The sequence below is a fragment of the Thalassophryne amazonica genome, chromosome 3, assembly GCF_902500255.1.
Source record: "Thalassophryne amazonica chromosome 3, fThaAma1.1, whole genome shotgun sequence".
NCBI classification, from domain to species: Eukaryota; Metazoa; Chordata; class Actinopteri; order Batrachoidiformes; family Batrachoididae; genus Thalassophryne; species Thalassophryne amazonica.
Window position 1 is genome coordinate 137753733 of NC_047105.1, and position 18833 is coordinate 137772565.

General features: G+C 39.8%; 1 protein-coding gene across 1 annotated transcript in view; it reads right to left on the reverse strand.

The window, feature by feature from the left end:
• cntn3b (contactin 3b) overlaps positions 1-18833 on the reverse strand; it is a 519637-nt gene that overhangs the window by 351209 nt on the left and 149595 nt on the right. The window contains 1 exon segment of the mRNA XM_034167483.1: positions 16815-16950. Coding sequence (XP_034023374.1) covers positions 16815-16950 — 136 coding nt within the window.

Here is an 18833-nt window from a genome sequence, read left to right on the forward strand (position 1 = left end):
CTATTGTTAGACTCGACTGGCTTTGCTCAAAATGTAAATGAGTCCACCCACTACTTTAATCAATCAATCTTTTTATATAGCGCCAAATCACAACAAACAGTTGCCCCAAGGCGCTTTACATTGTAAGGCAAGGCCATACAATAATTATGTAAAACCCCAACGGTCAAAACGACCCCCTGTGAGCAAGCACTTGGCTACAGTGGGAAGGAAAAACTCCCTTTTAACAGGAAGAAACCTCCAGCAGAACCAGGCTCAGGGAGGGGCAGTCTTCTGCTGGGACTGGTTGGGGCTGAGGGAGAGAACCAGGAAAAAGACATGCTGTGGAGGGGAGCAGAGATCGATCACTAATGATTAAATGCAGAGTGGTGCATACAGAGCAAAAAGAGAAAGAAACAGTGCAAGAGAAAGAAACATACCTTAATCATACCTTAGATCTTGTTCTGACTTGTGGTATGGAAACTGAAGACTTAACAGTATTCCCTGAAAATCCCCTTCTGTCTGATCATTTCTTAATAACATTTACATTTACTCTGATGGACTACCCAGCAGTGGGGAATAAGTTTCATTATAGTAGAAGTCTTTCGGAAGGCGCTGTAACTAGGTTTAAGGATATGATTCCTTCTTTATGTTCTCCAATGCCATATGCCATATTCCTCCAAACCATCAACATGTCTATTAGACCCCATTCCTACCAGGCTGCTCAAGGAAGCGCTACCATTATTTAATGCTTCAATCTTAAATATGATCAATCTATCTTTATTAGTTGGCTATGTACCACAGGCTTTTAAGGTGGCAGTAATTAAACCATTACTTAAAAAGCCATCACTTGACCCAGCTATCTTAGCTAATTATAGGCCAATCTCCAACCTTCCTTTTCTTGAAAGGGTAGTTGTAAAACAGCTAACTGATCATCTGCAGAGGAATGGTCTATTTGAAGAGTTTCAGTCAGGGTTTAGAATTCATCATAGTACAGAAACAGCATTAGTGAAGGTTACAAATGATCTTCTTATGGCCTCAGACAGTGGACTTATCTCTGTGCTTGTTCTGTTAGACCTCAGTGCTGCTTTTGATACTGTTGACCATAAAATTTTCTTACAGAGATTAGAGCATGCCATAGGTATTAAAGGCACTGCGTGGCGGTGGTTTGAATCATATTTATCTAATAGATTACAATTTGTTCATGTAAATGGGGAATCTTCACAGACTAAGGTTAATTATGGAGTTCCACAAGGTTCTGTGCTAGGACCAATTTTATTCACTTTATGCATGCTTCCCTTAGGCAGTATTATTAGACAGCATTGCTTAAATTTTCATTGTTATGCAGATGATACCCAGCTTTATCTATCCATGCAGCCAGAGGACACACACCAATTAGCTAAACTGCAAGATTGTCTTACAGACATAAAGACATGGATGACCTCTAATTTCCTGCTTTTAAACTCAGATAAAACTGAAGTTATTGTACTTGGCCACACAAATCTTAGAAACATGGTGTCTAACCAGATCCAGATTATTTATCTTGACAAAAACAACTTAGTTGTTAATAATAATAATAACAATGATAATAATAATAATGATGATGATGTGCAGCAATGCAGCTCTGCATGCACCTGATCCCATCAGATGTCAGATGTTAAGCAGATGAGGTACTGATTAGTACTTGGTTGGGAGATCACTGAGAAGCACCTGGAGCTGCACATGTTTCTACATGTACATCTCCATGTACTATAGCAATACTCCTAATAATAATAATAATAATAATAACATCATTATTGCATTATTAAAGTCAAAGTATAAATATAATATATCATGGTTCTGTTCGAGTGACCAGAGGCAGCCAGTGTTTTTTTTTCCTCTGATCATATTATCAGTAAAATCTAAAGATTGTCAGCTGAAAGAACACATCTAATGACTAAATGAATGATTAAATGAATGATACTAAATGAATAATTATATATATATTTGCCACTAACAGAGTCAGGACAGTCTGTACCAACACCGATAAAAATACTACAAAAACAAGGAAATAGGTAAACATACACATGCACACATGAGGTGGAATATCTCTGCAAATTCTTGGGGCTCCTGACATGCATTGGACAGGAATTGTTTTTCTGAGTGACACAAAAATAATTTATTTGACAGCTTATTGCATGTCAATAGCCACAAAAATGTGAATTGTTGTATATAACTTTGTTTATGCTACATTTTTACATGTATTTTTGAAATTTATAGTTTATATTTGCATTCTAAGTTGTAAAAATGGTTTGTTAAACATATTTCTGGTTTTCACAGTTAAAAAAAATTTCTGATTGGAATTTTAGGTTTTGCGGTGAATTTAGGGTCACTGTTTTAATACAGTATGTCAAAATGTAAGATAGACTAAAATCACACAGGTGAGGTTGTGCTTGCCCAAGACTCCAGATAATCTGGTTTGATTAGATCAGATTGTATGAAAAGCAGTCCAAACACACAGACACACACACACACACACACACACACACACACTCTGCCAAACGAGTGTCTTTTGTGAAAAAAAAAAAAAATTGAATTAACAAACTGGTCAACCTTTGCAATGAACAGTTAAACACATCTGTATATTCACATAATTGACAAATATTCTGTATTAAAAAAGCTATGAAAGTCCAATTATTCCCAGTTTTACCTTGAATATATTGCACCAGAATTATTTTCCTTCATGCACATATTGATATGGTGTGCTGTCACTGTTTGAAATTTAACTGAAATCCACATCAGTTTTGGAGGAGTTGCACCTACAGTCCCCATGTGCAGACACACGAATGGACAGGGGGATTCAGTTTGTGGTGGCTACAGTAGAGAAAGCATTGCATCTGAAGTTCATCTGAAGTGTCCCAGCCCAGTTTCATGCATTGTGCTTGTGATACCATCATGAAATCATATTTTTGTGATGCAGTACAGTTTCAGTCACTATTTTTAGCCCTAACCATAACTGTAACCCCGGTGGCCCTGCCGTGTCATCCCAAAATCCCATCCAGTATAACAGTTATACTGTCACAAATGAAAGTTGTGATACTGTCACAAATTAATGCTGTGATACTGTCATGAAAACGTAACATTTTGTGATGCCAACACATAATTGGCATGAGATTGTGTTGAGGGTTCTGCTGCAAAACCCAGTAGCTCCATACCCACCTGGAAACTGAACAGTCTTTGAATGTTCACTGAACGTTTGCATGAGGACGTTTGCAAACATGGCATGAACATCATATGGACAAAGAATGAGGACAGGTAATGTTTGCATGCAAACATTCAGTGAACATTATACAAACATTCACAAACATCATATTAACAGTTGAACCAGAACATTAAATGAACATTTGTAGAACATTACCTGTCCTCATTCTTTGTTCATATGATGTTCATGCAGTGTTCTTGCTCAATATGGAGAAAAATGCATACTAAATGATAGTTTAAAGGAAAACTAATTATAAAATGCACAGATTTCCTTAAGGACCCCTTCACACATAGTGCAAAGTTTGGTTGATTATGGCAAATCAGCGCAAAACAGTTTGAAATTACTGCACCATAAAACATCGCGCCAACGGGCAGGCATGCACGATCCTGGTGCGAGAGTTTGTGCATGCGCCAGTGTGTCTTTCAAGCAGGAACACAGTGCCAGGTGCAGCACATCGCATCACTTATGTGGAATAAATAAAAAATTAAAACCAGCTGGTACCTGTAGGACCACATAACGTCACTTATGTGGAATAAATAAAAAAATTAAAACCACCTGGTACCTGTAGGACCACATCGCACCAATTATGAAGGGCAGAAGAAGGAGAAAAAAAAAAGAAAACAGAACATACCACCCACAGGATTCGTACCTGTAATTGACTGATTGCTAGACTGACACTTACAAAGTGAGCTACCATCACTATCCTGTAAAAGGTGCCTGACATCAGGAAGCACATGGATGCATTTAAAAAAAAATAAAAACAAAAACGATGCAACATATACAAACATCGCATTGTATTAAATACGTCTTATCAAGGGGGCAATACAAGTATGATCCATCTGTTCCTCTGTAGATGGTCACTGATGCACACAGTCATGAAGTTACATGAATGAGAAGCAGTTCACTCATTCATGGCCACATCTTCTGGCGTGTCTCCAGCCGGCCACGCGCACATGTCCTGCCAACACCGTGTCTTGTGGATGGCGCGCCACAGGACACCGCATCATGCGGAACAGAGCTCACGTGGATGACATGACAGTGAGATTGCCTACTGCGTGTTATGATCTGATGGTGCGTAGCAACCTGGGGGCAGCCTGTCCATGTGCATGCCGTGCACACCATACGAGCTCAATTGCTGCAGCCCCTCACCACAGTTTATGTCCACTTGATGATACAAAACAGACACATGCACATCACAATGGTCAGTTGTTTATCCATGTCTGTCCAAACAATGTACTGTCCAGTTGGGATGTCCAGAATGACAGATCTCCACAGCTGGTTCTGTCATAGCCACACCTCCTGTCTGTAGTGCCATGGCCTCGATTCACCCTGATTAAATAAAATATAATAATCCTGTCTCAACCACAAAAACCTACTAGAGACAGAGACTGCGTTTCCATCCCAGTTGAGAAATTCCTAAGTCATCTGGAGATCTTCAGATAAGTCTGGAGACATCCCCTGATGGCCCAACACTTTTTCAGCAGAGGAAAACAAAGCTGTAATTCAAAGTTCTTCAAAAGGAAGCCCTCATCTTTTATTGGGTAAACTCCGGTTATTATGAATTACATGACCTTTCTGCAGTATCTTAAATGTTGAGATTGAAGTATTCTGTTTATCCAAAAGATGTGTTTAAGTGATGCTGAATAATGTGTCCATTTGAGTGCCTGAGAACAAATAGTATTTAAAATAAATTAATGTGTTTAACCCTATAAAGCCCACCCTGTGAAATAATTGTCAGAAAATTCTAATTTTTTGAAACAAGAGTCTTTATTGGACCCTTTAACAAACCCACCAAAACAACAACAACAACAAAAAAAACAAAACAAAAAAAAAACCTTTTTGCATATGAGTTTTTATTTGTATCATATTTGCTACATTGGGCGTTCTAGCATAAAACACCCTTTTTAAATCCAGAGCAAACATAACATTTCAAACCTATAAAATGCTGCATTTTCTTAGGGAAATTACTGTGGATCACTTGTTTCAGGCAGCCATTATGAATGTCTCATCTGAAGGCCCTCTGATGCATAAGATACTGACATCTGGTGGTTTGTCTGTGCACTACAAGTATCTCATTGTATACGATGGGTTTTTTGGGGAGAAAATACAGTGATGAAGCAGACATCTCAGAAAATCCTGTATCAAATATGATACACTTGGAGTTATAGGGTTAAATAGTTGAATCATTTGTCTGCTCTGAGGACATGGAGTTTCTGTGAGATTACACCCACCCTAAATGGGCGGAGTTTGGTGATGTCAGTCCCCTTTAAAGAGTTAGAACAGCCCTTCTGCCTCCTTCACTCTCTGCTTTCTTCTTTGTAAACGCTTAAATTTTCTTTTTTGGCCAAGGCCTCATTGATAAGCTAAGCTACCACATGACATTCATTCATTCTTTACTTTTGGACAAACTTAAAGTTTTAACCTGACGCTTTAAGGTGCGTCAAGTCTTTTGAATTTTTAAGAGAATTCCGAGCTGAGCTTTTCAAATTAAGAGTGAATTTACAGAAAAGTGACTTCTCCTTTTCATAATTTTCAACGCTCTTAAAGATTTACTTTTTCTAAATTCACAAAGACTTTAATTTGGCTCCAACAATTTTTAAGCTACCAGACACCATTTTCAACAAACACCTTCAACCTCTGGGTTCCTGCAAGCTACCAACGGAGCTGATTTCAAACCAACAGTGAACCGTTGGCAAAGCCAGTCGACCCAAGCCCTGGGATCACTCGGGGACACCTGAGTTAACCTCTCCGACCCAGGTGAGCTCATGCTGCCCAGAGCAGAAATATCGATGACAGACGGATGGAACCAACCCTCCAACAGCAGCTAATTGACCCAGTCCAGGCTCCATGAAAGAGGTTTGTTGTCAATGGATACAGGTGGCTCCCTTTTTAAAAAAATATTAATGTTTGTTTAATATTTTTCTTCATAATTGGCTTCACAATTCATCACTGATCACTAATTCATCAGCTTTATTTACTTAAAGTTTTAAGCTTTATCTCTCTTCCTTCCAACGTCTCATCAGTGAGTAAGAAAATTGTTTCCACGAATGAACTTATTTTCAATCACAGTACAGAAAATGCTAGTAAAATGTTCATTTCTTGTATAAATTGTACATAAATTGTACATATTTCCTGCTGTGGTTTATTTTGTGTTCAGAAGGAAACTCTTGGTCAATCGTATTGTGAGAATTCAGACTTCAGATCAGAGACTGATTAAATTAAATTGAGACTGATTAATTAATTTGAGACTGATAACTTAATGTTTAAATTATAGTACCTATGCTATAGAAAAAAATAGGTGGTGCCCCGAGATAATACAACCCCTGGCAAAAATTATGGAATCACCGGCCTCTGAGGATGTTCATTCAGTTGTTTAATTTTGTAGAAAAAAGCAGATCACAGACATGACACAAAACTAAAGTCATTATAAATGGCAACAATCTAGCTTTAAGAAACACTATAAGAAATCAGGAAAAAAAATTGTGGCAGTCAGTAACGGTTACTTTTTTAGACCAAGCAGAGGGAAAACAATATGGAATCACTCAATTCTGAGGAAAAAATTATGGAATCATGAAAAACAAAAGAACGCTCCAACACATCACTAGTATTTTGTTGCACCACCTCTGGCTTTTATAACAGCTTGCAGTCTCTGAGGCATGGACTTAATGAGTGACAAACAGTACTCTTCATCAATCTGGCTCCAACTTTCTCTGATTGCTGTTGCCAGATCAGCTTTGCAGGTTGGAGCCTTGTCATGGACCATTTTCTTCAACTTCCAAAGATTTTCAATTGGATTAAGATCTGGACTATTTGCAGGCCATGACATTGACCCTATGTGTCTTTTTGCAAGGAATGTTTTCACAGTTTTTGCTCTATGGCAAGATGCATTATCATCTTGAAAAAATGATTTCATCATCCCCAAACATCCTTTCAATTGATAGGATAAGAAAAGTGTCCAAAATATCAACGTAAACTTGTGCATTTATTGATGTAATGACAGCCATCTCCCCAGTGCCTTTACCTGACATGCAGCCCCATATCATCAATGACTGTGGAAATTTACATGTTCTCTTCAGGCAGTCATCTTTATAAATCTCATTGGAACGGCACCAAACAAAAGTTCCAGCATCATCACCTTGCCCAATGCAGATTCCAGATTCATCACTGAATATGACTTTCATCCAGTCATCCACAGTCCATGATTGCTTTTCCTTAGCCCATTGTAACCTTGTTTTTTTCTGTTTAGGTGTTAATGATGACTTTCACTTAGCTTTTCTGTATGTAAATCCCATTTCCTTTAGGCGGTTTCTTATAGTTCGGTCACAGACGTTGACTCCAGTTTCCTCCCATTCGTTCCTCATTTGTTTTGTTGTGCATTTTCAAGTTTTGAGACATATTGCTTTAAGTTTTCTGTCTTGACGCTTTGATGTCTTCCTTGGTCTACCAGTATGTTTGCCTTTAACAACCTTCCCATGTTGTTTGTATTTGGTCCAGAGTTTAGACACACGCAGACACAGCTGACTGTGAACAACCAACATCTTTTGCAACATTGCGTGATGATTTACCCTCTTTTAAGAGTTTGATAATCCTCTCCTTTGTTTCAATTGACATATCTCGTGTTGGAGCCATGATTCATGTCAGTCCACTTGGTGCAACAGCTCTCCAAGGTGTGATCACTCCTTTTTAGATGCAGACTAACGAGCAAATCTGTTTTGATGCAGGTGTTAGTTTTGGGGATGAAAATTTACAGGTGATTCCATAATTTATTCCTCAGAATTGAGTGAGTCCATATTTTTTTCCCTCTGCTTGGTCTAAAAAAGTAACCGTTACTGACTGCCACAATTATTTTTCCTGATTTCTTATAGTGTTTCTTAAAGCCAGAAAGTTGCCATTTGAAATGACTTTAGTTTTGTGTCATGTCTGTGATCTGCTTTTTTCTACAAAATTAAACAACTGAATGAACATCCTCCGAGGCCGGTGATTCCATAATTATTGCCAGGGGTTTTAAGTATTAAACCCAAAATTAATTATTTTGGTGACCCGTTACTATTCAATTTGGGAGTTTAATTACTTATTCACTATAAATTGCTACATATTTATGGTTCCCCGTGTGTGGGCGATTCAGTAATAAATTAATTATTTTATTAAATTAATGTTACATCTTATGGTCCACCTGTGTGGAGGCGTAAAGATTATTCCATACATAAACGTTATATTCCTATGGTTCCCCGTGGCGAGGCCTGAATATCTGTAAAGCAAAGTGTCTCCAATAAATAAATAAAATGTTACATGTCTGTTCAGCACACACACCAAAGCCACACTCATGGGGCATTTAGACAAATTTCACTGCTAAAATGACAGTGGTTATCTGCAGTCTGTTGTCGTGCCAAGAGTGCGACTGGCCACACATTTTTTAAGTACCATGAAAGTGGTGTTAGATGTTGGTTGGTGTTAGGTGTTAGACACAGCCCTGAAAGTGTCATTGCAAAATGTTTTGCATGTCGAGAGAATATATGCTTGTTTTACTACATTGTGCACTCATTCCACGATATTGTGCGCCAGTGGTGGGCACAGATAACCAAAAAATTAACTTCGATAACAGATAATCAGATAACTGAAAAGTTATCTTTGATAAAGATAAACCAATAAACCACCCAAAAATGTATCGGAAGTTAGAGATAACCGATAAATTACAGTGTTGTCTCTGATACATTTGCAACTACTAACAACCTGAATGTGAATTTTAACACTACAACCACTTTTGGAAGCAATATAAGACTCAAACAATGAGTCAGCATTTTTATGTTTGAACATGCTGCCCCCTGCTGACAGCTACAGCACTGAAGTACCCTGAGAGCAGTCACAAAGCCAGCTCTCTACTGATCACAATGCTCCGGTCAGGCAGAGGTCTTGAAAAATAAAGGCATCCTGACTTATGGTTTTGTGTGAATACTGATAGAATAACTCCATTAATGTCAATTCTGTCATTTGTACAAAGTTAAAATATAACATATATATTTTAATGTTGAATAATGCACTAATTCTGAGGTTTTGTAACACACAAAGACAGATCGCAAAGGATTCTGGGTAAAATGTGCCTCTGCTAAACACTGATTGGTTCAATCATTCATTATGTAAACCAACACGTTAATGTGACATGTGTCATGTGTTGGTGTTTACAGATAATTGAGATAAATGTGCTTTTGTAAAATATTCCATTTTTTATTTGTAAAAACAGGCATTTTTACGGAGCCCTGGAAGTGTCATCGCAAAATGTTTACATGTGGAGAGAATGTGCGCACGTTTTATGATGTTGTAAAACGTGCACTCAATATTGACACATAAATGTTGGCTTTACACTGTGCAAGAGAATTTTCTGGACCAAGTTTCAGGTTAATCGCACATCCTGCATCGTGTAGTGTACATGGAGTAACAAGCTGCGTTTAACATCTGACGACCACCTCCTTATCGCTGATCGTATGGTCGAATGAAAATCAAACCTGTTTGATATTATTCTGGTTAGCCGTCGTGAGGGTATCCTGCTACTGCAGAGCTACAAGTGTCCAACCGCTCACACTGTGCCTGTGCAAACACCGCAGAGCTGTCTTGTAATGTTTTGTTGTTGTTGTTGTTTTTAAACTTAATTTGTAAAAAAAAAAAAAATACTGCCATGAACACCAAGGGCCAGTAGATGGCAGTAGAGGCCTTGAAATCTTTCCAAAACAAAATCCCAGATAATCCGTCTGCTACATTTAAGATGCGTGGAATTTAACAAGCGCAAATACAATAATGTCTATAAACCCAGAGAATATATTCATGAGAGTTTTAGGCACTAGAGTTTAATGCTGCTGTCCGTGGAGCCTGAACAGAGTGTCTGAAATGCATTTGTCCTGTCGTGAACACCCTGTCCTACCCATAATGCACTGCTGGGCTCAGCATGTGCTCACAAAACCTTAAAAATTAGCACATTATTTTAAAACTAAAACATATATCTGATATTTTCACTTTATAAAACTTCAGACATGACAGTAATTTTAAATAACTTGTCCAAAATTAGTTTTGTTAAAATTTGAACCATAAGTTAAAAACGTATGCCTCTGGATGACTTGGGTGATATTGCGAGCACATCAGTATGGTGTTAAAGGAATTTTTTTTTGTTTGTTTTTGACTAGTTCTCCTTTGCCTGCAGAGGTAGAGTGGTTTTTCCTGGAAGTATCTCTCTACTGTTTGCACAGGGTAGAACTATATACATCTGTTAGGATACTTTTAACAGGTAGGTCTCAACTGATTTTAAATTTTAAAAATGTTTGCCGTTGTTCAGCTGGGTTTACTGCGTTATTGGTCTAAAAGTTATCGGACAATTCATCGGAAGATAATTAGTCCGATAATGGTTTTTAAAGTTATCTAAAAAGATAATCCGGTAAAGAAAACATTTTCTGTTATCGGATTATTGGAAGTGTGCCCACCACTGTTGTGCGCACATTTTACAATATTGTGTTCTCATTTTACTATACTATGCTCTCATTTTGGTATATTGTGGGCACAATTTAATATATTGTGATATCATTTGCTACATATTGTGATATCATTTGCCATATATATTGTGGTCTTGTTTTACTGTAGTGTGCCCTCATTTCACTATAGTAATTCAAGGCCTCAATTAAAGGAAAATTTGTGCAGATTTTCTTAATTCTGGGGTTCAGTTAAAGGAAAACATGCACAAGCATGATCACGGCCAGGAAAAAAAGGAAAAGTGCGCACATTTCATTAATTTGAGGGCTCAATTTGTGGAAAATGCGCACACAAATTATCACGGCCAAAACAAACAAAAAAAAAAAAATAGACCCAACTTCCATACAGATGAAGTGTTTTGTTCTTATTGTTCATATGCACATTAACTCTTCCAGCATTTGTGCTGCAGTAATGTGAGTGAACATTAGCTGTCACAGTCTGAGGGTTTCGCAACGACTGCAGCAGAAAAGACAAGGTTTTTCAAATGTATTGATGCCACAGTACCTGATTCAATGTGAGAATAAAATAAATGACAAATGCCGAGAGAGTGTGATTTTTCTTTTTTTTTTTTTTATAAATACACCATTGTGGAGCCTGGATCAGACTGTCTACTTTCTCTAACTACTCCACCTTGCCATAGACTATACATAAGCTGGACAAACACTCTGTGACATCATCCAAAGGCTTTTTAAAGAAACTGGAGAAAGGTGTTTTGAATTAAAAAAAAATAAATTGCTGAAGCCCAAAATAATCAAAAGTTTTCAGGAAACACAATACGTTTTGCATCAAAGGCCTTCTTTGGTGTCAGGGCCACAAGTTCATCAGAAAAAAGGACAAAAAGCCAAGGCACTCTTTTCAGAAATATTAAAAAGCCTTTATTTCAACGGCTACTTCATGATTTAAGGAAAACAAAACTTTAAAAACACAACTGGTTTCCAGAGATGTGTTGTAGCACAAACACAGAGTGTACACCTCAAATACAGTGTGGTTGTAGATATGTGGTAGAATAGATATATATTCTGTGCACAAGGTTAGATAAATTGCACATACTTATATATTTTTTGCACACACATTAGGTAGTATCATTTAAAGGTGTGTTTACACATAACAACGGCAAGTCATGAATGCCATGAAGTATACATTCTTGGCCGCTGATCATGAATGTGATGATTAGGGCCAGAGGCATCAGGCATCCTCAGGAACTGCTGCAACCCTGTTGCATGCGTTATGATTAATGGCATGTGTTGCTGGAGAATTATCAGGAACCATTACGCATGGTCAAGAATAATGTTCCGCGTTGTTGCTCACTATCACGTGTTACAGCACAGCGTTAAGTTCTGTCACGTTGTGAATGAGGCGAATTGTCTCCACACACCCCCATATTCATCCAACCATCAGTTGCTGAACAGTTCAGATCGCTCCAGTTTGCTCCTCAAAATCCACAGAAGAAGAACTTTGTGACTACATGCTTAGTTGGGCTCTGTGCCATGGAGTGGCACAGAGAGGAGGAGAAGACGGAGAGAACCAGATGTGTGGCTCCATGCGGCTCTCATCTTGCTTGTTTCCCCAAACATCAGGCACATGCAGCAGTTGGAACACCCACAGGAGCGTGCTGATGAGCACTGGAATGAACATTTTAGCCAACTTGGCATCACTGTCCTTCTTCAGCATATTGCAGCAATGAAACTGAATGTGGTGCAGCAGGGTTTAATTGTGCACACGTCAGAGAAGAACACTGTCATGCTCTATTAAGGATCACCACTAATCAAGATGGATCAAAATGCTCAGTTGCGACCTCCACGACATGAGGCGAAATGATGGTGGTGCGTGACATTTGTGGAAGATTTTTTGACAGCCAAAACATGCTGCACAAAAATCATGAATATCACGCACCAACACGCATTATTAAGAAACTTATTCAGATGCGTTAAGTCACGTTAAGAATGTCAGGAATGTGCCAAGAATGATGCAAATATGACATTCCTAATGCGTCTTGTCTATGTGTAAATGCAGCATTGGTGAACACCCAACTTGATATATTCAAATGAAGGGTGTAAACATAGACATGTTATTCTCGTGCAATGCATGCAAAAATACAGCTGGATAAAGATGACTTTAATCTGCATTTTAGACAATGTTTTGCATTATAGGTTTGAGGTTTGTATGTTGTAAGGGTGTGATTTGAGCAAAGCATTAAATTTTGATATTGAATTAAACAATGGATTAACATGAAAGGGTAAATATCTATGATTCAGGGCCTGGTGAGGCAGACACAAAGGCCCTGACCTGGTAAATTTCCCTGATATCACCTGCTTGTTGACCGAGAGTGACCCCACTAACTTGGTGAATTCTAAGAAATGAGCTTATTTGCATCTTTGTATAATGAAGTCGTAAACAAATGGTGTAAAAATTGCTGAGTTGAAAGAATCACCCATTTTTGGGTAGAAACAGCCATACCTGAAAATGTTTAAAAACGATGCGCTCCGGGTTTTTTTCTGAAGACTGTGAAGCGTCTCCTTTGCCTGCAAATAAACTGCTGTTTTGATATGACAGGATTCTATTCGACACTGGTTATTTTTCCAAGGCGAAGGTCTGAATGATTGATCATTGCTACAAAATTCAGACAGTTAGTCTGGAAATAAGAATGTTGACTGGCTGCATTTTTCACAACAGTTTCCCCTTTTGTGTAGTATAGCCTAATTATAAATCTAAAACTCACTCAAAAAGGGATGCTCTGAGTGTCACCTTGTTGCTCTGTTTACTCCACATTGGAACTGGCCCATCCATAAATGGGTAAAAAGGTGGACCATGTGCAAGACTCAGGGTGAACTGTGCGGGTCAAAAAAGCCCAAGCACACCCTGTCTCACATTTAGCAAACAAGGTATCAAGGTAACATTGGTTCGGCGTTTAATTAAAGCATTTTCCTGGGGAATGGGCTGTGTTTTACATCATGGGTTATTAAAAATTATCACCAGCTTATTTCCTCAGTACTTAGCAGGCTTAGCAGTGTTAGTAGTTTTCAGTAGCTTGAAGACATTAGGCCCAGTTAGTTTCTAACACACAAAATTCAATAACACAAAAATTCCACTTGATGGAAATACTGAACACAGATTTCTTTGATGACCTGTTAGGAACAATGGCCGCACAACAAGCCATATTATTATAGATATTTGTAATAAAATGCTCATAAAGGATAAACACGGTGCTCCACAAGAATTAGCAGCCACAGGTAGTGTCCTCTGTGTCATGCAAACTGTCACTGAGCTCAGCAGCACTGTATTAGCTGTCATCAAAGTGGCCACGCCCCTAATTCTGCATAACATTGTGGCTTAAACATCTTAAAACAAGCAGTTATTTAAAAAATAATCCCCCTTCTACAGTCACTATAAAGACCAAAACTGTTTTTGTACAAGGCTGTAAACATATTTATTTTTCCTCTAAAAGATATTTTAACATGAGCTTCTATGGAAACTTGCCTCAAACAGCCATTTAAGGAAATGCGCCATTGTCTTCCAGGTGGTTTCATTTTTTCACAGACTGAGGTTGAGGCTTAAGGTACCCTGACACGTGGATGACTTTGATATCTTGCATGCAAATCATCATCATGAACCAACCTGCTGTGTTCCCAGCTGGATGCCATGCTTTGTTCCAATGGCTGCTACGCATTGTGCACTGAATGCTGTGTATATTAAATAATTTTTTGTAGCGATTCATAATTTTCTGTCTGAGTTGGCTGTTGAAAATGGCTCTAATCGCTTCGGAATCACAGAGGAGTGCTCCAGCTGCTGTTTTTCTCCTGTGCCCATGCATGCTTAATGAGGTGGAGAACGTATTTGGAGCCATCTAAAAAAGGTAATTATGTGTCATGTTTATATTGCAATGGCTTAGTAAAACAGTTGCATATTCATCCTTTCTTGTGTGCAACTGTAAACGTATGTTTGATAGATGATCGATTTAACGTCTCATTATAATCATTCATACAAGCTGCTATTATGCAGTGTGCTGACGCAATCACTCTCACTCACACAAAGTGTTTTTGACTTGTTTGCATAATGTTCATGTGAAGTTTACGTAATTAAAGCCTGATGGAGTTTTTGAACATTTCAAAATTTTCTTTGCACATGTGCATGAAGCAGTGCACAGTTTACACTGGTTTACAACGGGTTTGAGATGAGTTTACTCTCATGCATGGCAGAGTGCGTGGATCAAAGTCGTACAAGTGTCAGGGGGCCTTTACAGGAGACTTGATTGCTTGAGGCCTGAAACTTAAACTCAAGTAGCCCAATACATGTCTCCAGTGTTTTCAATTCAATACTTTATGTGTAACTTCTCAAACATTGTCAGCTTAACAAGAGAAAAAGATCGAGATCACATTGTCAACAAAAGGGTCTAAACACTGCAAAGAGCTGAAGAGACAAAACCTATTCAGGCTCAGCTTGTGGGTGAAAAAACACAAAGCATCCTGGGACAGCTGTGACAGAACCTAATGACATCCCCTGCTGCTGTTCTCATGGCACCTCTTCTGCACACACATTATAGGTATTGTAAGCACTTAACAGAATGTCACTCACAAGGTAATTGCCTCTCTGCCCTGCTTGCTGTGCAGCTACACGCTGCTGACCAAGCTTTGAAACACAATCCACCCCAAGACAACTCTGCACACATACAGTCTTCCCACTCCACCAGGGACTTATCACATGATCTGTGGAGCAAATGAGTCCTGATCTTTTTCTGTCAAGGCTTCTTAAGGCTTGTACCATTTAACATCAGCTTTAGCCAGTGGTGGTCCTAGAGTGATTTACTCCCCGGGCGAAACCCCCTGCGTGCCCCCCCCTGCGCGCACACTAACATGGCCACCACCTCCGCCCCACCACCCATGAAAACACTAACTTTGTCCAGAACACCCACAATCCCACAAATTAACTCACAACAGCTATTTTCAAGAACAAATTTCCAGTTTTAATGACTACTGCAATAACAAACACAAAGAAACTGGCACAGTCTAATGTGTCATCATCCATGGACTTATCTACAATGATCATCTCAAAAGTTTGCAGGAGGGCATCATAATTGTTTGCCACAGTGCTCACTATCCATGATGTGAAATTCCATCGAGTAGGAGCATTTCTGGGCAACCTTGAGCAGCCTGCAGACTCAAGAAAAGACATCCTCTTTGTGGATTTTGTCGTAAGGAAGACTATCAAATGGCTTCGCCAAAATTCGATCCACAACATTCAAATTGTCTGCCATTATGTGCAGCTTGCTACCTAGCTAGCTCGCTAGCTGGGACTGGCTCGAGGCTAGTGTGACGTTTGTCCGCCTGTGAGTGCTTTGTGACGGTGGAGGAGCTCAGCAGCACCCGCTGCTCGGTAGGGACAGAAACTGCGATAGAAGTCGTTTCGCTGCATGCTTTGTGTCGCTATTGAACTCTGTGGACCGTTTAAAGCACTGTGAAGCTGCGGGAATGAGTGAGGGGAAAGCCGCGTCGTTACCAGTGAAAAGAAGCTGATTCTGAACAAAAGTTGAGCGCGTTGTAACCACGAACCCCCCCGTCAGGACAACCCCCCCACCCCCTTTTTTTTTTTTTTGACCGTTTCCCCCCCCCCCGGCAATGCCGCCCCGGGTGTCTGCCCGGTCAGCCCGCCTCCAGAACCACCCCTGGCTTTAGCCATATTGTTAATAAATGTAAGCTTATCGGGACGTTAACCTTAAGAAATACTGGCATTATCTGAGGTACAGGCATATTCATCATCCACTGCACTGGCTCTTGGCGTCGTCTCCACATCATAGCACAGCCTCCAAACAGATAAGGCTTTTTTCAATTAGAAGTGGATGCTCAGTTAAGCCTGCCTTTTGGTCAGATGCATAATCTCTTGTGAGCAATTATGCCCAGAAAACATTCTTTAAGGAATCAATAACAATCAGCTCTATCTGTGCCCTCTTTGATATCAGTCAAAAGCAGCAATGAACATTCACAAAGCAATTAAGCAGCAATAGATTTTTCACCAAGTGACATGGCTGCCAAGCACAGAATTGGCAGTTTGCTGAGGCATGCTGGGAATGTACTTTAATGTCCTAATTTACCTGTACTGTGGTGGAGGGGTGCCGTCTGCCTCACACACAATGGTAGCTCGCTGGTCCGGAGAGTTGATTGGTAGAATTTGGTCATTAGGCTCTGTCCTCCATCGAGGCCCTTGGAATATGACATCCTCTGTACAGGCTGAGGAGAAAACAGGAACAAGAGAAAATATTTGACTCTTTGACTGCAAAAGTCATTCTGCAAGTGTTTTTATTTTAAAAAAAAGACATTTCATTTTTCCAGAAACTCTGTGAAACTCAATGTGATTTTGTTGCAATATTACAGAATCAAACTTCCCCAATTAAGTACACTCATTCTTCTCTGAGCATGTTGGATCCTGTCAGATCTCAGAAGCTAAGCAGAGTAGGTCCTGATTGGTATTTGGATGGGAGACCTCTTTGGAAGACCAGGAGCTATGTGTGCATGTGTTTGTCAGTGAGACACTGGAGTTGTGTGTGCATTAACATCTGGGAACTTTGTCAATGTTTTGCCTGGTTAGGAGGTGTCATGTCACTGTCCATGACGGGACATTCATGTTTAGTGGGCAGCATCGGGAGTGCAGATTCTAGTACTTATTAACCTCTTTGTGCTGTCCCCACTTAGCTGGCAAAATACGAGGGCTGTCAATAAAGTATAGGTCCTTTTTATTTTTTTCAAAAACTATATGGATTTCATTCATATATTTTTACATCAGACATGCTTGAACCCTCGTGCGCATGCGTGAGTTTTTCCACGCCTGTCGGTGACATCATTCGCCTGTGAGCACTCCTTGTGGGAGGAGTCGTCCAGCCCCTCGTCGGAATTCCTTTGTCTGAGAAGTTGCTGAGAGACTGGCGCTTTGTTTGATCAAAATTTTTTCTAAACCTGTGAGACACATCGAAGTGGACACGGTTCGAAAAATTAAGCTGGTTTTCCGTGAAAATTTTAACGGCTGATGAGAGATTTTGAGGTGATACTGTCGCTTTAAGGACTTCCCATGGTGCGAGACGTCGTGCAGCGGTCAAAGGCGCCGCCGTCAGCCTGTTTCAAGCTGAAAACCTCCACATTTCAGGCTCTATTGATCCAGGACGTCGTGAGAGAACAGAGAAGTTTCAGAAGAAGTCGGTTTCAGCATTTTATCCGGATATTCCACTGTTAAAGGAGATTTTTTTAATGAAAGACGTGCGGACGGGTCCGCGCGTCGGGACGCAGCCGGCGTGGTGCGGCGGCACAGGAAAAACACCTCCGTGTTGATAACCATTTGTAAAATCCAGGCGGCTTTTGATGGCTTTCAGTGGAGTGAGTATATGAGAAATTGTTTAACAGCTGGACATGTTCCAACTTGTCCTTAAGGCTTCCAACAGAGGAGTTTTTCCTGTGGCGGAGCGTCGCGGCGGCTGCGAGCCGACGCTGCAATCCGATGCTGCAATCCGCCTGCACGTCTTTCATTAAAAAAATCTCCTTTAACAGTGGAATATCCGGATAAAATGCTGAAACCGACTTCTTCTGAAACTTCTCTGTTCTCTCACGACGTCCTGGATCAATAGAGCCTGAAATGTGGAGGTTTTCAGCTTGAAACAGGCTGACGACAGCGCATGGGACCGCTGCGTGACGTCCCGCTACGTGGGAAGTCCTTAATGCGACAGTATCACCTCAAAATCTCTCATCAGCCGTTAAAATTTTCACAGAAAACCAGCTGAATTTTTCGAACCATGTCCACTTCGATGTGTCTCACAGGTTTAGAAAAAAGTTTGATCAAACAAAGCGCCAGTCTCTCAGCAACTTCTCAGACAAAGGAATTCCGACGAGGGGCTGGACAACTCCTCCCACAAGGAGTGCTCACAGGCGAATGACGTCACCGACAGGCGTGGAAAAACTCACGCATGCGCATGAGGGTTCAAGCATGTCTGATGTAAAAACATATGAATGAAATCCATATAGTTTTTGAAAAAAATAAAAAAGACCTATACTTTATTGACAGACCTCGTATACTAGCCACTTGCTTGTATAAACTGATTTATTGCTTTTGGAATGCAAAACACATA